The sequence below is a fragment of the Arvicanthis niloticus genome, chromosome 19 (assembly GCF_011762505.2).
Source record: "Arvicanthis niloticus isolate mArvNil1 chromosome 19, mArvNil1.pat.X, whole genome shotgun sequence".
Classification (NCBI taxonomy): domain Eukaryota; kingdom Metazoa; phylum Chordata; class Mammalia; order Rodentia; family Muridae; genus Arvicanthis; species Arvicanthis niloticus.
The window spans coordinates 30,718,643-30,736,352 of NC_047676.1; the positions used below are offsets into that span (position 1 = coordinate 30,718,643).

General features: G+C 39.4%; 1 protein-coding gene across 6 annotated transcripts in view; it reads right to left on the reverse strand.

The window, feature by feature from the left end:
- Fyb1 (FYN binding protein 1) overlaps positions 1 to 17,710 on the reverse strand; it is a 136,658-nt gene that overhangs the window by 13,504 nt on the left and 105,444 nt on the right. For 4 of the 6 annotated variants that reach the window (XM_076916152.1, XM_076916150.1, XM_034523583.2 and 1 more), the window contains exons 8-16: positions 16,899 to 17,058; positions 15,146 to 15,290; positions 12,975 to 12,997; positions 11,357 to 11,426; positions 10,221 to 10,358; positions 7,942 to 7,967; positions 5,750 to 5,816; positions 3,058 to 3,157; positions 2,215 to 2,377 (exon numbers count right to left, since the gene is read on the reverse strand). In XM_076916152.1, the coding sequence (XP_076772267.1) occupies positions 2,215 to 2,377; positions 3,058 to 3,157; positions 5,750 to 5,816; positions 7,942 to 7,967; positions 10,221 to 10,358; positions 11,357 to 11,426; positions 12,975 to 12,997; positions 15,146 to 15,290; positions 16,899 to 17,058 (892 nt within the window). Of the gene's footprint in view, positions 1 to 2,214; positions 2,378 to 3,057; positions 3,158 to 5,749; positions 5,817 to 7,941; positions 7,968 to 10,220; positions 10,359 to 11,356; positions 11,427 to 12,974; positions 12,998 to 15,145; positions 15,291 to 16,898; positions 17,059 to 17,710 lie in introns of those variants that run through there. The other 2 variants (XR_013105028.1, XM_076916153.1) reach the window with 2 other exon arrangements.

Sequence of the window (17,710 nt, forward strand, 5' to 3'; positions counted from 1 at the left end):
TGTTAGCTCTCCCCACAATGGCTTGACCTGAGGGATTGCAAACTATATCTATGGCTTCATTCCATAATGTCCACAAAACGGTTGTGTTCTAATGGACATATATGCCTGAGCATCGTAAGCTTTGATGATCATCAAGACATTTCCAAGGGAGACCAGGAGGGCTCCATTAGATGTGATGGGTTACCGACACGTGTCAGAGTAAAATGCTCCCCGCCCCCAGGACACCACACTGCTGGAGCATAAATAACCCAGAAAGACTCAAACAGCAAGTATTTGGGATCCACAGATGGGAAAGTAGCCAGTTCAGCCATTAGAAAAATAAATTAAGAGTAACCCACCAGTAACTTCCAAAGTCAAATAAATAAACCAGACTCTGAGTCTCATTCGTTTGTAAACTAGACAGTGATAAGCATACATGGTGCTTTGAATATGCTTGGCCCATAGAGAGTGATACTTTTTAGCAGTGTGACCTTGTGGAGAAAGTGTATCACTGTAGGGGTGAGCTTTGGAGGTTTCCTATGCTCCGGCCCTACTCATTTCATTGCAGAAGAGACTCTCCTCCCAGCTGTCTGGAAGACAGTCAGACTCTCCTGGTTACCTTCAGATTAAGATGCAAAACTCTTGGCTCCTTCTCCAACACCATGTCTGCCTGTACGCTGCCATGCTTTCCGTTATGTTGATAATGGACTAAACTTCTGAATCTGTAAGCCAGCCCCTAATTAAATGTCTGCCTTTATAATAAAGAATTGCCTTGGTCATGGTGTCTTTTCATAGCATTGGAAAACCTATGTAAAACAGCATCATTCATTTATTTTACAAGTGTGCGCAGTAATTCAATCATTCTGGAATAATACTTACTCTGAAAGGCAGTCTCAAATGCTCTTTAGTGCCCCTCCCTCTACAACTACTTGAGTACCCACTGGTCCAAATTTCTGCTAATATTTAACCATTTTGTTCTATTTGTGGAGGGCTTTTCTCTGGTTTCCAGAACTCTCTGTTAGCTTGCTCAACATCCGGAATACCTTTACAGCTACCTAGGAGCAGCCTTTAACCTTTTGTGTAATCTTCTGAATACATACCCAGTTTGCTCACTTCCTGGTGAGACAGTAACTCACAGGGCTCACATCAGCTTTTGAGTTTAATTACTCAGGAACTGACAGTTTGATACTAGTACTTTCCTGCCTGCCTTCTCTAACCTTCTTGTTTAACATTTATTTTGTTTGACTTTAACTATGTGTTTGTGCATATCTGTGTGGAGTTATGAACACAATAGTGCAGACTCCTGTGGAGGCCAGAAGAGGATGCAGGATCTCCTGGTGCTGAGGTTACAGCTATTTGTGAGCCTTCGGATGTGGCTGCAGGGGGCCAAACTTGGGTCTTCTAGAAGAGCAGTAAGACCTCTTAACTGCGGAGCCATTGTCTATTGTGTACTATAATCACCTTTAAAGTGAGGAAGTCAAACTAAAACAAAATACAACCTAAAGAATGTCTTTCTGATACACAAAAAAACCCACCCTACAGGGTGGGGCTGTGGTAAGAGATTTACAGTCATCCTGTGGAGATAAGACTTTCAGACTGTCTAGACCTGAAGCAGGTATTGGTGAGCTTAGAAAACACAAACACATCAGTGAGAAAGTTTACAGAAGTGCAGGCAATGTTTCCACTGGTGTTTTCAAGCCCATGTTGAAGCCCATGTTCTGCCACTCACTGATGGCACTTACAGCCTCCACTGTTGTTTTTAAAAGATGACAGAGGAACAGGGAGAGTGGGAGAAATTCTTCCCCAGGGAAGAGCACACCAATTGGTTATCCGATACCAAATACCAAATGGTCATCCTTGAAAACTTACATACATGTAACATTCTACAGACTGAGTAGGTCACACACACACACACACACACACACACACACACACACACAATTAAAAAAAAAGAGGCCATGAATGAGAGCAAGGGGGATATAAGGAAGAAGTTGGAGACAGAAAAGATAGGGGGCAGGAATGATGTAATCATGTTATAACTTCAAAAGACCCCCAAAGACATTAAAATAGAATCCATCCATTTCAGCATAGCAGAATCTCCAGTTTCTCAACATGCCCTACAACTCACAAACCACAGAGTAAAATGAGTTAGGAGAAAGAAAGGACTGCGTTAACCTGTGTGGCTGTAACCAGCCTGGCTGTTAAAGGCACAGAGTGGTGTCTACAGGGACTTACATTTTCCCTCTTCATTCCTGCAGAGAACTTTGGTGTCGTCTGTGCTTTGTATAACTTCAAGCGACTCCCCAGGTTTTATCTGCAGATCTCTGGTTCCCCACTTTTTAGAAGTTAAGGAGGATGCAACTTTAGTTGAATATAGAACTCGAATTTCACCGTCGTACTGAAAAAAATATATTCACATTACTGATATGAATTATTGTAGTAATTTATTGACCAATTTGTTAAGGAGGGTTTTGCTCTACACATGCATGTAGGGGTTATCTCATGTTAATCAGTACAGGAAAAACTATGTTAATTATGACTAAGACTATTACTTGGACAGGGAATCCTTGACTGTAAAAAATGGAGAAAAAAGTTAAGCATCAATATGCATTCATTTGTTTCTGTCTGCTTTGCGACAGCAGATGCAATATGGCCAGCCCCATGAAGCTCCTGCCTTTATGACTTCTTCATGGTGGGCAGTAGCTTAGAACTGTGAGCCAAAAGAAACCATGCCCTATTCTTCAAGATGTTATCAGGCTATTTATCGTCCATGACAATAACTAAGTCAACTCAGACCTCACCAACTTCACATAGCAAACACCTATAGATTATGACTTTATCAAAGGACATCAAATATTAAATGGTTATCATAGGGTAGAGAATACAAACATGTATTATTGCCAGTTTAATTAATTAGAGGAATACATTTAAATTTAAAACTTATTTGTAACAAAGAAAAGTTATGAAAGATAACTATAATATTGCTAACTAGGCTTTAAAAGTGTATAGTTTATCACTTTGAATTTTTTGGAATTTTTTTTAATCTTTGAACTCTGAGTTGTATTAAATATTACGCACCTTAAATTTTTTCCTGAGGTCTTTTTCTTCCTTCTCCTGCTTTTTTAGCTTCTTGGGATCTTTGTCTTCTGTTTTTGCCTTTCCAATACTCATTCCTTGACTAAGGTGAGAGAACACATGTCAGCCAACACTTTGAGAAATAGAATAGATCATAACTGAGACTTAATTCTTAACATTAAATTTTAAATGTTTTTTTTTTTTTTTTTTTTTTTTTTTTTTGGTGACAGGGTCTCACGGCATACACTCGAACTCATTATGTAGACCAGGCTGGCCTCAACATTCACAAAGATCCATCTGCCTCTGCCTTCCAAGTGTTGGGATTAAAGGCATATGTTATCACTCCCAGCATGAAGTAATAAATGTTTGACCAATGTTGTTTTTAACTCTGTACTTATCATTACAACCAACAATGGCTTTCTGTCATATAGAAGGGGTTCAGGAAAATAACACGAATGAGTTGAACTGTAACAAAAAGGTCTACTGTTATATTGGACCAGTAATAAAACTTAACGAGGTGAAATATGCTGGTGACCAGTGGTGTCATGTGATGGGACCGACATTTGAACCCTGTACATTTTCTAGCTCTTTCTCCAAAATCGAGTGACCGAGATAATATTAATAAAAAGGCTCAAAAGCGTTTTTAAAAAGAACTTAGTTTTATGACTTATAAAGTGTATCTAGCTTGCTCTTTTCACATATAATTAAAATGAGGGAGGAGACAGAATTGAGTGGGAGAGCACTCACTCACCACACCCTAGACTTGATCCCTGGGAGAGGAAATAACATATAAATAAATGGAGGGGGCATGGAAGAGCGGAAGTGTTGGTTAATGAGAAGCATGTACACAAAATTACTATTTTGAAATCATGAGGGAACATCTTAAAGACAATAGCTAATAGTCGATCTTCACCTTAGCCATCTCGTTAAGTTGCTCATTAGAATATAAAAGTTCAACACAGATGACTAGAAAGAAGTGTGAACTCCTGTAGAAGGGAGTTTTTTTAAAAGAAAGCACTAGAATATGTGGGAAGAGCAAAAATTTGATATTGATCTTAATTTTCATTTTGGTTATTTAGAAAAAAAAATGCTTGTTACCTTTTGAAAATGTTTGATTCTTTTTATTTTTCAATATTTATCTTGTTCACTGTGAAAAGAACAAGGACCATTACCTACCTCATGCCCTGCATCTATCCCCAGGATCTCCTGCCTTTCATGATCCGGGCATTGGTGGAATTCCTAGCTTAGATTAGCTCTCTGGGATGATCAGAGCGTGAATGAATGCTCACTATGCACCATAAGCTATGTTTGAAAATAAGTTATTCCAAAATAGGATACGGTGTTTAAAAACATAGGATTGTTTTAATTTCTGAGAATAAACAGTGGGTAAGAGGAGAAAAAAAAAAACTGGTCATATCCAGTAAAGTTTAATCAGCTGGTGTTTGTTTTGTTCCACGAAAAGGGTCAGGATGTAACTTTGGGTTCCCAGAGAGCCAGCTAATAGGATGTGGGGGTGTTTCTAGAGTAATATAAACCAGAAAACTGTATTAAAACCCATTAGAGACAGGCACAATGTTGTCCTGGTGAGTCACATTAGAACGAATAGGTTACAAAGGGCAGACTTTCCGTTCATAGACAACGAAAAGGGAGGGGGTCTTCTTTCATCTCTTTCGTTTTTGCCTGTAGAGCTTGATCGTCATTTGTGAACACCGGCATATTTTGCCTTTAGCTTCCTTGATATGGATACTGTCTGTAGTTTAGTCAAATTGGCTTAATGCAGTAAAAGCAAATACTTGCCATTCTCTCATGCGTTCTTCAGTACAGCTCAGCAGGCATGACGAGTCATAAATGCTATGTTCGCCCGCTAACTAATCAACTCTGTCTTTCAGCTCATCTCTTTCTTGGGTACTCCGCCAGAGTTTTCTAGCTTTTGAACATGCGTCACCTCACATAGTTACTAAAAAATGAGCAAGTACTCTAGCACATTACATTCTACCTCAGAAGGCTTTTCAAAAAGGTGTTCTTTTTATCCTAACTGATCTTAACCTCTTTCCCTATACCTTTAACCCCAAAGTTAGATGCAAACCTCGGATAAACTGAAGTTATTATTCACTCTTAACCTAAAAAAGAAATTGGCATAAGCATTTTTGAGAATCTAAGGCTTTTGTGAACAAAAATGGACATACATTAAAGTCCTCTTAAGCAATAATTTTTTTTCCACCGAGGAAACCATTGGTGGAGGACAGGGAAGAAGATGCTTGAGGGATGAAATAGGAAGGAAGTGTATTGAAGGAAAAAGAAGTCAAGGAAAAGGGTAAAAACAAGAGAGAAGATGAATCATGGAAGTGACTTGTGAGCAGAATCTCAAGTGCATGTTCCCGGTAAATGAGTGAGTCCAGACAGCAGTGCGTCACTAGCAGCCACCAGACCTTAGTCAAGGAACCAGGGGCAGAACCAATGTCCAGGGTCAGAGGGAGGAATGAAGAAGGGCAGAGGAGAGACAGGATAATTTGCTCACAAACGTAGCTGTGAGGTGAGAGCTGGGGTCAGAAATCGGCACAGCTTTAGAAAGGGACAACAGAGACCACACAACTTCACACAGCTCACATGCACCACGCTGGAGTTTTACTCCTGGTCAATGTTGTTGAGCAATCTCCTTGTCAACACTTCAGTGTAAGGAAAACATTTTAATGACCTCATCTCTGCAGGTGGAGGAGGGAAGTCCGAGGCATCCACATCATCGTAAACTTCTTCTCCCATATCTAATAAAAGACAGAACATCAAATATTGAAATATTGTCCATTTACTTTGATATAATCATTCAGTGACATTATTGTAAACTGAAGACTGCCCATAGCCAGTGAGAGATTTTTCTGAATACATTTCTACTAAAGGTACTACCCACTTTTCGAAGGAAGGAAGGAAGGAAAAAAAAGAAGGAAGAAGGAAGTTCTTACCATCCTGAATGTGAACATTTAACTTCAAATAATCAATACATGAACAAAGTAACACTGGAAACCAGTGAATATGATTACAACTATCATTATTTGGAGGGGAAACCTGGAATAGTGCTATTACTCTAAAATTCCACAAGTATTATCAGTGGATGAATCGTGGGACTTCAAAACAGTGGACAAAGAGGTCAGCACTCTTGGGTACTAGCAGCAGGAAGCAGATTCTTACATATTATAGCGTGTTCTTGCACTCATCCTAATCACATGTATGTATGTATGATTTATGTATTTATCTATCATCTATCATCTATCTAACTTATCTATCAATCATCTATTTATCCATCCATCTATCCATTCATCTTGCTATCTGTATCATTTATCATCCACCATTTTCTTTTAGTGATTTGTGAGGTATTAGTTTATACCCTACAGTGATAGTATTTTTGTATTGCCTTCAAAAGCAAATCTCATTTCTACAAATAGTATACATCAAGTGATAAGAAACAGCAAAACAACATTGATAGAAAAGTAGCCATGAGCTGGGTTGGGCAGTAGTGGCTCTCGCCTTTAATCCCAGTGCTCTGGAGGTAGAGGTAGGTGCATCTCTATGAGTTCAAGGCCAGCCTGGTGTATAGAGTGAGAGCCAGGACAGCCAGGGCTACAGAGAGAAACCCTGTCTCCAAAAGCAAAAATTAAATCAGGCAATCAAGCAGGAAGAAAGGAAGGAAAGAAGGAAGGAAGGAAGGAAGGAAGGAAGGAAGGAAGGAAGGAAGGAAGGATGGGAAGAAAGAAGGAAATAAATAAATAAATAAATAAATAAATAAATAAATAAATAAATAAATAAGAAAAGAAGCCATGACTGGTGTGGTAGACTGAATGAGAATGGCCTCCATGCCTGGCTTATGTAGTTCTGGGGATTAAACTTAATGCTACAAACTGAGCCACATCTCCCGCCTGACATACTCTTAAAAACGTATTTACAAGTCCTGAAGAGTAGATAAACTCTTCAAAAGCCCTCTAATATTGTAGAGACAACATTTTATTTTATTCAGAGCAAAATTATAAAAAATTGTTAAAAAAGATATGTCCTAGCAGGGTTTTAAAACGATTGCAATCATACCAAGATGAAACCATTATACCAATTTTTTCCCTCCAAATTCAACATAAGTATATGAGTTGAAAAGAGGATGTCTGGAAGTATCTGGTTGTGTGCCTTCTGCATAGTTTTACACATTTTTTATGCATGAGTCATTTATGTCAAGCATGAACTAAATTGGGGCAGGGCCATGGCTCACATTGGTAGCCATTGCTTTCCAACTATCTCTATGCCACAGTGGCTTTCAGATTAATACTTTTGAAGCCATTTATGCTGGTTTGAATGAGATGTCCCTTATGGTCTCAGGCATTTGAGTTCAAGGGCAGCCTGGTCCCCAGTGGTGAAGCTGTTTGGACAGCCTTTGCAGGTATGGCCTTGTTGATGTTTGTCATTGGAGGTGGCTTTGAGAGTTGAAGACATATACCATTACCAGTTCACTGTTGTTGTTTGAGGTTCGAGGTGTGAGCCCTCAGCTTCCTGTTCTTCTAGCATGCCTTCATCAAAGGCGTATCACAGGAACAGAAAAGCAACTAATACAGAGGTGGGTACCAAGGAGTAGGTAACCATGGGGACAGGTCTGACCCTGCTGCTTTGAGGAGGAATATTAATGGTGTTTTATCACAACAAAAGAGAAGTATCTAATGCATGAATTTTATTTTTATGGTTCTTGTTATTTTATTGTTGGGTAGTTGGACTCATCTAGGGTTAAATTGCTTGTGCAATGTGACATATTTATTATTTGGAGTCAGGACTTAAAGCAGGTACAGGGATGACATTGCCTCTACCACATTTGTAAGAAATAATTTGTAAACTACATAATCAGTTTTTACTACATACCCAGTTGTTTGTTAGGAGAAGGGAAGCTGAAAAAAAAAAAGAGAGAGGATATAGTTAAAATCAGAGTAATATGAACCTTGAACTTAATTCCTTTACATGAGGGAGGTGTGAAAATAGTCTAAAGGTGTGATATGGGTTAATCTGCTGCTCACCATACCTTTCTTATCCTCCATTTGCCACTAATTTCTAGCCATCGATTTGGACTTTGTTGAGACTGGTTCTGAACTAGCCTGGGTGTCCAAAAAAATTTCAAGAGTGAAGACAGTCATTTTATGTTGCCCACAGTTGCTAGACGAACATCTTAGTTTCGCTTTAAAGTTTGGGCATGTTAACACACCAGAGTCAGTTAAATGGACTCAGTGATTTGGAGCCTCATGGTATTCATAGGCTTGGACCAAGTTGTTTATTTGAATTGAGGACTGAAATTATAGAGTCAAAATCAATAGCAGTCATTGGAATATGACCACATTTCTCCAGTATGTCCACATCTACACCAAACTGGAGAGTGATGAATAAGAAAGGAATGTATTCTTAAACTAGACAGTGAGAGCTGATGGACAGGAGTGGGAGGGACCAAGATCAGGTGGGTTTAGTTGTAGCAAAAAAGGAAGTTTACTTTTATTTTTTGAACTATGACAGCTACACACACACACACACACACACACACGTACACATGTACACGCACACTCACACGCACGCACACATGCACACACACATACACACACACGCACGCATGCACACACATGCACTTGCACACATGCACCCACTTCTGAAAGATTCATGTACAGCACAGGAATAACAGGTTAAAGTATGACAGGCACACAAGCACAAACACACATGCACACACGCATGTATGCACACACATGCACACACATGTGCACACACAGGCATGCATGCACACACATGCACACGCACACACATGCATGCATGCAAATGCCCATACATGCACACAAGCACAAACACACATGCACACACGCATGTATGCACACATGCACACACATGTGCACACACAGGCATGCATGCACACACATGCACACGCACACACATGCATGCATGCAAATGCCCATACATGCACACAAGCACAAACACACATGCACACATTCACGCATGCACACATGCACACTCACATGTGCACACACGCAGGCATGCATGCATGCACACACATGCACATACACACATGCATGCAAACATACATTCATGCACACAAGCAAAAAAAAAAACCACACACACACACACACACACACACACACACATGCACTTGCACTTGCACACGCACATGCACACACGCACCCGCTTCTGAAAGATTCATGTACAGCACAGGAATGACAGGTTAAAGTAAGATCTGAAGACATTCGCTCAAACAACTCCAAATTAGAATTTGGTAGTGTGCAAACAAGGCAGAAAAGTCTCTTCCTTTAACACCAAGTGAAGGTTACGTTTGAGCAGTGTTGCTCAAGAGAAGACTTCTTGTTCTGTGTCCTCAACACAGTAAGTGTGCTGCTCTTTGGTGCTTCACACAAAGGATAAAATTAGGAAGGCTGTGTGAAAACAACTTATAAGGGTTTCAGTTAAATGTGATGAACACATTAAAAAATGCAAAACAGAAAGGCTCATCTGTACATGGTTAAGATCCTTCAAATTTATATCCATGGAATTTACACTCAGGGGCTGTTTTGAGGCTGAAAATTATTTGTGCATTAACTATTTAGATAAATTTGAAATGCTGAGAACAGATCTGTATGTGTATACAATTAAGATAACAAATTACTATTGTAAAATTTTAAATTTTACGTGTAGAGAAAAAAATTCTAAATTATGTCCTAGATTTTAACAAATTAACTTTTAATAGAGAATGTGGAGTTTTAAAAGTAGTCAGTATAAAATACCACACAGTAAAATGGAGGCTTGAAATCAGAATAGTAAAGTTTTAGATGGTTGTACCGATGAGAGGGATCCTAGTGGTGTGTATGTTCATGAATGACTGTGTGTGCTTGAGTGTGTATAAGTGTGTGCATATGTGCATGTATATATGGTATTCACACAAGTTTGCAGGGCAAGTAAAGTGTATCTTAGAATTACACAATAGTTTTGGAATTAGTGGGGTCCCCTGCTGTAATTAATTACACTATGAGATGAATGTAAGATGATTAATGGAAAGTGACAGTTAAGTGGTGTAAGTTCATCAGGATTTGCTTATTGGTTACAGAATATTAGTAGCATTCAATTAAACCAATATTAGTGTAGTTATTGTGCACTGAAGGCGGTCAGTTGACTCTTACGATGAACCTTCATTATTGTCTGACTCAGAGACTTTAGGTTTCTCTCGAATGCTTTTCTTTCTGTCATCTTTTCCCTTTAACATCTTCAAAATCCCCCAGGACCACGCGTTAGTCTTCTCGTCAACCTGCGGCACGGATCTTGGGAGCATCAGGCATTGACAGAATGTAATAATCAGCAAACCATGAAGACATTGTGTGGACATTCAGAGTTTAAGTAATTATACTATGCTGACCATAAATAATAGTAAATAGATCATTGTAGGCAATAATACGATGCTGTTAGATTTATACATTCTGGTGAGTGGATATTTCTTTCACCAGGCTGGTCATAATTTCTTACTTATTCAGTTAGATTTATTTAGGTTTCTAAAACATAAAGCTAGGTCAAGTCAGCTAGAATTACGTTTAAAATGTCTACTTGGTATTATTTACCACAAATGTAAAATATGTACTAGATCTTAAATATGTTATTTTAAAATAAAAAGATTTATTAACTCAAAGATTTTTATAAACTATTATTATAAAAATAAAGGCATTCATTATTAAGCCAAGGAACAAATATTCAATACCAACTCTGCTATAAAATTACCACAATAACAAATGGTCTCACTTTACTTGAAACAGGATCTCATTCTGTAGCTCAGGTTATCTCATGGTTTATTAAGCAACTAAGACTGGCCTTGAACTCCTGGGTTCAAGTGATGCTTCTGCTAAGCCTCTGGAATTCCAGAATTACAGGTGTGAGCACTGACATCCAGATATAGTTATGTTATTTTGCAGAAGACATCACACCCGTGTAACTAATAAACTCTAGAGGTAGCTATAAAAGTATTATCGACTAATAGATAAATGATTGGGAGTTTTTTTTTTAAATAAAAATATCCACATCACTTGTAATTGTTCCTCTTTTCCTTTCATTTTTTTCTCATAAATGAGATTTTTCTAATCTTCCATTTCATTTACAGTGTGATAAATTATCCTTCATGACTTACCCTTAATGTCAATTAAACCTTCCCATAATTTTAGGACTGAACATTATTTTTTTTTTTTTTACTGTTTATACTATTTGGAGATGAAAATTAAATTGCCATAGTTACACTATCTTAGGGAAAAAGCAATTCAGTGATTATTCTTACCCAGCATCAGCATCTTCTTCTTCTATCCCATCATAGATCTCTTCATCTGTCGGGGGTGGTGGGAACATCCCTTCATCCAGATTAGGAAGGAGACCATTTGTCAGTTGTAAAATCTGATCACATACAGGCCACTCTGATTTTGATACTAATTCTCTCCCATTTGACTGAGGAAAACATCCCCCTTTCCTATTAGCTGTTTAAGTGGAAAAACTTTTCATTTCTCACCATCACATAGTTGTGATGTGCGATCATATGTGACCAGTTGCTTTATGGATTGTTTTTTTTTTTTTTAAAGCATTTTAGGGCCAAAGCCATCATAAAGAAATGAGGGATAAGTTTGGTGAGATGGCTCAGTAGTTAACAGCACCAACTGCTCTTCAGGGGGTCATGAGTTCAAGTCCCAGCAACCACATGGTGACTCACAACCATCCGTAATGAGATCTGAAGCCCTCATATGGGTGTCTGAAGACAGCTACAGTGTACTTTGGGCCAGAACGAGTGAGGGCAGAGAAAGAGGGAAAAGGGAAGGGGGAAAAAAAGCGAAAAAAATGAGGAATGATGGGCACTCCAGATCTGATGTCAAACGCATGGGTGAGAATTAATATGAGAGAAAGTGGAATGGGGGAGGACCTAGAACTAGATATCTATCAAGAAAAAAGAAGTGAGCTAGTAAGAAAAACTCAGTTGACAGTGAGTAGGCACTTAGGAGAAGACTAAGGCATCCATTTATGAAGATTAAATGGTATGAAGGGGGACTCTAGACATTAATAGCAACTGAAAGAAACTACAAAAGGAAAAGTCACACTTCAATGCATACACATTAAATAGAGTCTCCTTTCCCTCTCATTTGTTATGCTGTGCCCTTAGGAACTCAGCTACTAGACAAGTATTTGCTTAAGAAATGATTTACTGACTACCTTCTACATGCAGGAAAATGACCTTGAAATATAACTTTCAGGGTGAGAATCTGAGCTCTTTGGTTTGCCACTTGGATAATGAAGGAGATCTTGGGGCGGCATCGTCAGTGTAGCCATGGAGTTTGCCATATGGATAGAGATAGTTCTGGAAGTGAAAGGGGAGGCTTATTCTTAATTGTGCTCAGTCCGTAGAAAGCAAGGCTGTCCCAGGCTCCCTGGGAGTGCAGTCACAGGTGGATCCACAGCAGCCTTGGAAGACAGAAGTGACTGAATCACAGTCACTTGGTGACCAGGGCTAGAATCTGGGTCACAGACTCCTAGTACTTTTTCCTCCTTAAGATCTCACTGAGTCTTTAATTTCTGGTTCCTATACAGATACATAAAATGATGTATGTATATATGACAAGAAAGCAGAAGAGAAACTGTCCAGCTGAGCAAGGTAAGTAAGAGGAGGGGGAAGAGGAAGAGGAAGAAGAAGACAGGTGTGAATTGGGGAGGATATGATAAAATTCATTATACTTACATAGGAATCTTCTTGTGGTACAACGGCTGTACCAATAAAATTATATTTAAAATACTTAATTTAATGTACAAAAATATCAAAAACTCCTCTTCCTCCTACAGTTAGCAAACTACAGTACTTTCTCATTAACATATTCAAACATGTTCAAGACTACAAACAGAGAAAGCTTATGCCTCACCTCCGCTTCCGCTCTGACCGTGGCTAGGAGGGAAAAAGAAATAAGAAATGTACGAATTATTTGGTTTTCAAGACTAGAAATTCAAACATTGAGCAGACTGTAAATATTAACATTCTACTTAAAACTAGAATAAAATACAGGAAGAGCAAGAAGAACGTTAAATGTAGATCCGAAGTGACAGGGCAACAGTGTAACCAATTACCCCCACCCCCCCACGGGCAGGAAACAGTGTGTTCTAGCACCGTAGTTCACAACAACTGAAGGTTGCTTGCTTTCAATAAACTTCCCACTAGGCAGTTTTCAGTCATTACACATTATATTTAAAATTACTTTAAAAACTACCCTATGTTATTTTAGGAGTCAATTAGGACAATTATCGCTGCATCAATTCAACTTTCTTTTCAGTATCTTAGACCCCCTCTCTTTTATTTTTTAAAGATTTTTTTATTCATTTAATGTATGAGAACAGTGTAGCTGTTCAGACACACCAGAAGAGGGCATTGGATCCCATTATAGATGATTGTGAGCCACCATGTGGTTGCTGGGAATTGAACTTAGGACCTCTGGAAGAACAGTCAGTGCTCTTAACCACGGAGCCACCTCTCCAGCCCTCTAACTCTTAATCTAGTACGATTACACTTTGTTTTAAGAGAGAAAAAAATTAAGTTGCTCTCTTGATGGGACTCTTATCCTAGAAAACCCAGGTCGGTTTTGGTTTTGATTTTTTTTTTTTTTTAACCTAACAGGAATTTCTATTTTAGCTTTTATAGGTAGGTACTCTGGCCTGTGTCTCCCTGTGTGAGTTGCATGAGAGCCAAGTGTGGGCACTGGAAAAACATAAGATGTTTGCTTGTATAATTTTGTCATTTTGCAGGAAGGTATCCAGGATTCCCAGGGTTTGACTCCTTTTACACCTGCCTGACTATACGCCAACCTCATTTTGGTCTTTGTATAAAGTACCAACTGCAGGAATAAATGTGATATTATATCACCATGCAGGTTCCCAACTTGAACATTCCTTTGACAAGCCAGTGGAAAGAACTAGTCTGATACAGATCATTGGATAGTTAATAAAGGCACATTGCTCTCAACAGAACTTTGTAGAAAAGCATGACACATCATCCTCTGGAAACTGATTTGTAAAGTCATTGTCACACTGTCGCCAGCAGTCACCGTCATATCTATTTTCTCTGCCATTTCCCCGCAAGAGGCAATCCTTAGACTTAATTGCGTCCTGGATGGCTGATGTTTCTGGTGAAGGTTTCCTCTTGGAGATTCTCACATCTAATGCCTCAGGAGTGTCACATGCTAGGAGCAGAGCTACCACATGCTCCTTCCATTCATAGGGTGAATTATTTATATTTGTATGTAGTCTATACACTTCTTTGATCTCAGACAGGAACTTCCAAAGTACTAGTTACATAAACCTTTCCTCTTTATAAGTCAACGGTCTCAAGTATTTCAGTGTAGCCACAAGAAACTAAAACGCAGGCATGTGGGAGAGGATAGCCTTTGTTTGCTTCTCCAAACAGGATACTTCGATTTTGTTCCTGTGTTCCATAAAAGTGTGCTCATTTTTTTCTAGGAGAAAATGTCACTCCAATGTAGTGGAGTAGTTAGACACTGGAAAGTTGGGTCTTTATTGAATATCTAGGGATCAAAGGGGATTGAGATCTGATTTTTATTTATTTATTTTTTTAGGAGTATACTGGAGTTATAGCAGAAGCCATTTTCTTTCCTGTTATATTTTTAAGCAACACCAAGAAGTGAATTTAGACTTAGAGATTTAAGGGTGAAAAGTGTGTGTGTGTGTGAAATATAGTTTATATCTTCTACTTCATACTTCCCAAATCATACGAGTTTAGGTATGTCCTTAAGATAAACTCATAATGAATAGTATAAGAGTGTTGTGGAGCAGACAACACATTTAACATACTATACAACCCACTGTGTTTCAAATAGCACTTGATGTGTGTGGCTAACAAGTGAAGTAAGGATAAGGGAGGTTCACATGGCCTTGCATTCACTCACACTGTGGTTGTTGGACATGGTGACTTAGTTTGGCGATTGAGGGCATTAGGTGACATGGAAGGTAAAACTGTGGAATTCTGAAATACATGATGTCTGGCAGGGGGACAGTAGTCAGCTTACTGCCTGTGTGTGTCACACACCTGTTAGGAGCATCCTGCTCAGCCACGTCATCGTAGACCTCCTGGTCATCTTCCACAAGTCTCGGTGGAACAGCGTTGAGGGAGTTCTTCTTCCGTTTCAGGGAATCATAGTCAATCTCAACGGCAGTTGTTTTAATATAACCATCTACCAGAAAAGAGAAAGGGGTCCAGGCAACTGGAGCTTAGACACTTGCGAGTTTGTTTTGAAGTATGAATTGCTTACTTACTCTTAGAGATTTCTCTTTAGGGCTGGAAATGGAGCCTAGGATGCCCAAAGCTTCTGGGTTTGGCGCCCTATGTATGTGCACACTTATGCATGCACAGATGGATGCTTCATTAAGCATTAAAGAGGCCTCTTTGCTTGCCATTTTGACTTAAAGGGCCTTCTGTGGTTTTATGTACTCTGTCAGAGACTTAACCTGTGGCAAGTGAGTCAAGATTCAATGGGAAGATTCTAAAGTGGCTCGCATAACACCTTTCTTTCTTTCTTTCTTTTTTTTTCCCAACAGAAATGAAGAACACAATGACTTTTGTAAAAGTTTACATTGCTTTTCACTAAAAAGAACTAAACTTGCAAGTTTAATTTTTTTTCCTCTCTGTTTACCCAGTAGCATAGTTCTAACATGAGCCATAAAGACCTGAAAAGATCTAATGGTAACTCAAAGAGACTTATCGCTAGGCAAAGAACACACTACTATTATTCTTATTCATGGATAACAGTATTGAACTAACTACTGATGACTTATCATTACACAGACATTACATCATACGTGACATAGATTAAGGCATTTTACAACTCTTATCTGAGAAGCTCCTGTTTACATATAGATACACATAGATAATCAACACATAGACCCATGACTGGCAAAAGTACATCAGGTAAGAGACTACAGAATGCTCAACCTTCAGTGGAAGGTATGTATAACATTTCTCCCTACAAAGGCTTGGGGATATTGCAGAAGAAGAACAGAAAGAGTTTACGAACCAGAAAAGACAGACAATTAGAAGAAAACTGTCCTCTGGACACAGCAGGGCAACTGTACATACAAACTTATAGCCATTGTGTCAGTATTCACAAGACCTGTCAAAACCTAGACAGATCAAATCCCAGCACGAGAGGGGCGTTGGTCATGAAGTTCCACTCTTAACCAAGAAGTGACTGGTAATTTTTAGTTATTGGAAAAGGACAAGTCAGTTACACTTTCCCCTGGTGTAGACCACACTCCAGTGAAAAGACACACACCCAAGAATGTTTGGGTAACATAATTTGCTATGGATGGAGAAGAAAGGGAGGGGAAAAGATACAAAGTTGGTTGAAAAGGAAAGAGAGGTTGAATCTGGGAAGAGTTGGGGGGAGGGAAAGTGAATATGATCAAAAAATGTTACACGAAGTTCTCAAATAACTAGCCAAAAATAATACAGAAAAATAAACACATACACAGACACACAGACACACAGACACACAGACACACAGACACACACACAGAGACAGACAGACACATACATGGAGGGAAGGAGAGGGAGATAGGGAGGGAGAGAGAGAGAGAGAGAGAGAGAGAGAGAGAGAGAGAGAGAGAGAGAGAGAGAGAAGAGAGACAGAGAGAAGAGAGAGAGAGAACAGAGAGAGAGAGAGAGGAGAGAGAGAGAGAGAGAGAGAGAGAGAGAGAGAGAGAGAGAGAGAGAGAGAGAGAGAGAGAGAATAAGAACCGATCATCCCTGGAAGCCTTGAAGCCCCTGGAAAAGGAGAACTCACATGACCCCCTTGCAGTCCTGCCCAGCCATTTTCCTTCTGGGTTATCTGTGATGCGGATTATTTCAATGTCCTCCCCTTGCTTGAAACTCAGTTCGTTCTTCCCTCCTTTGACATCACAGCAGGCTTTCGCGTGATGGAGGACTTGAATGGGGCCCGTGAGCTACAAGGTGGAAGACATCATAGACAACCACTTAAAAATATAATCTTGAAAGACAGCTGCATTCTTGGTGAACCCTCTTACTGAAAGAGTTAAGGCAGACGCAGTGTTCCACAGCCAAACATTGGGCTTAGCTCAGGGAATCCTGCAGAAGAAGGGAAGGAAGGATCGTAGGAGCCAGAGGGCTGAAGCACACCAAAGAAACCCACAGAATCAGCTACTCAGGATTCATAGGGGCCCACAGAGACTGAACTGACAATCGGGAAGCCTAGTGGTCTAACCTCGGCCCTCTGCAAATGTGTTACGGTTGTGTAGATTGGTCTTCTTGTGGGACTCCTAAGAGTGGGACCAGGGGCTATCCCTGACCCTTTTGACTGCTTTTGAGACCCTATTTTTTCCTCCTGGTTGCCTCAGCCAGCCTTAATACGAAGAATGGTGTCTATTCTTACTGTAACTTAATATGCCGTATTTTGTTGATACCTATGGGAGGCCTGAACTTTTCTGAAGAGAAATGGAGGAGTGAAGGGGGTGTGTGGGAGGACTAGGAAAGGAGGAGGGAAGGGAAGCTGCAATTGGGATGTAATTTATGAGAGAAGAATGAAGAAAAGATACAAAAGAGAAAGAGTTAAGGGAAAAACTACAGAGGTGTAGCAAG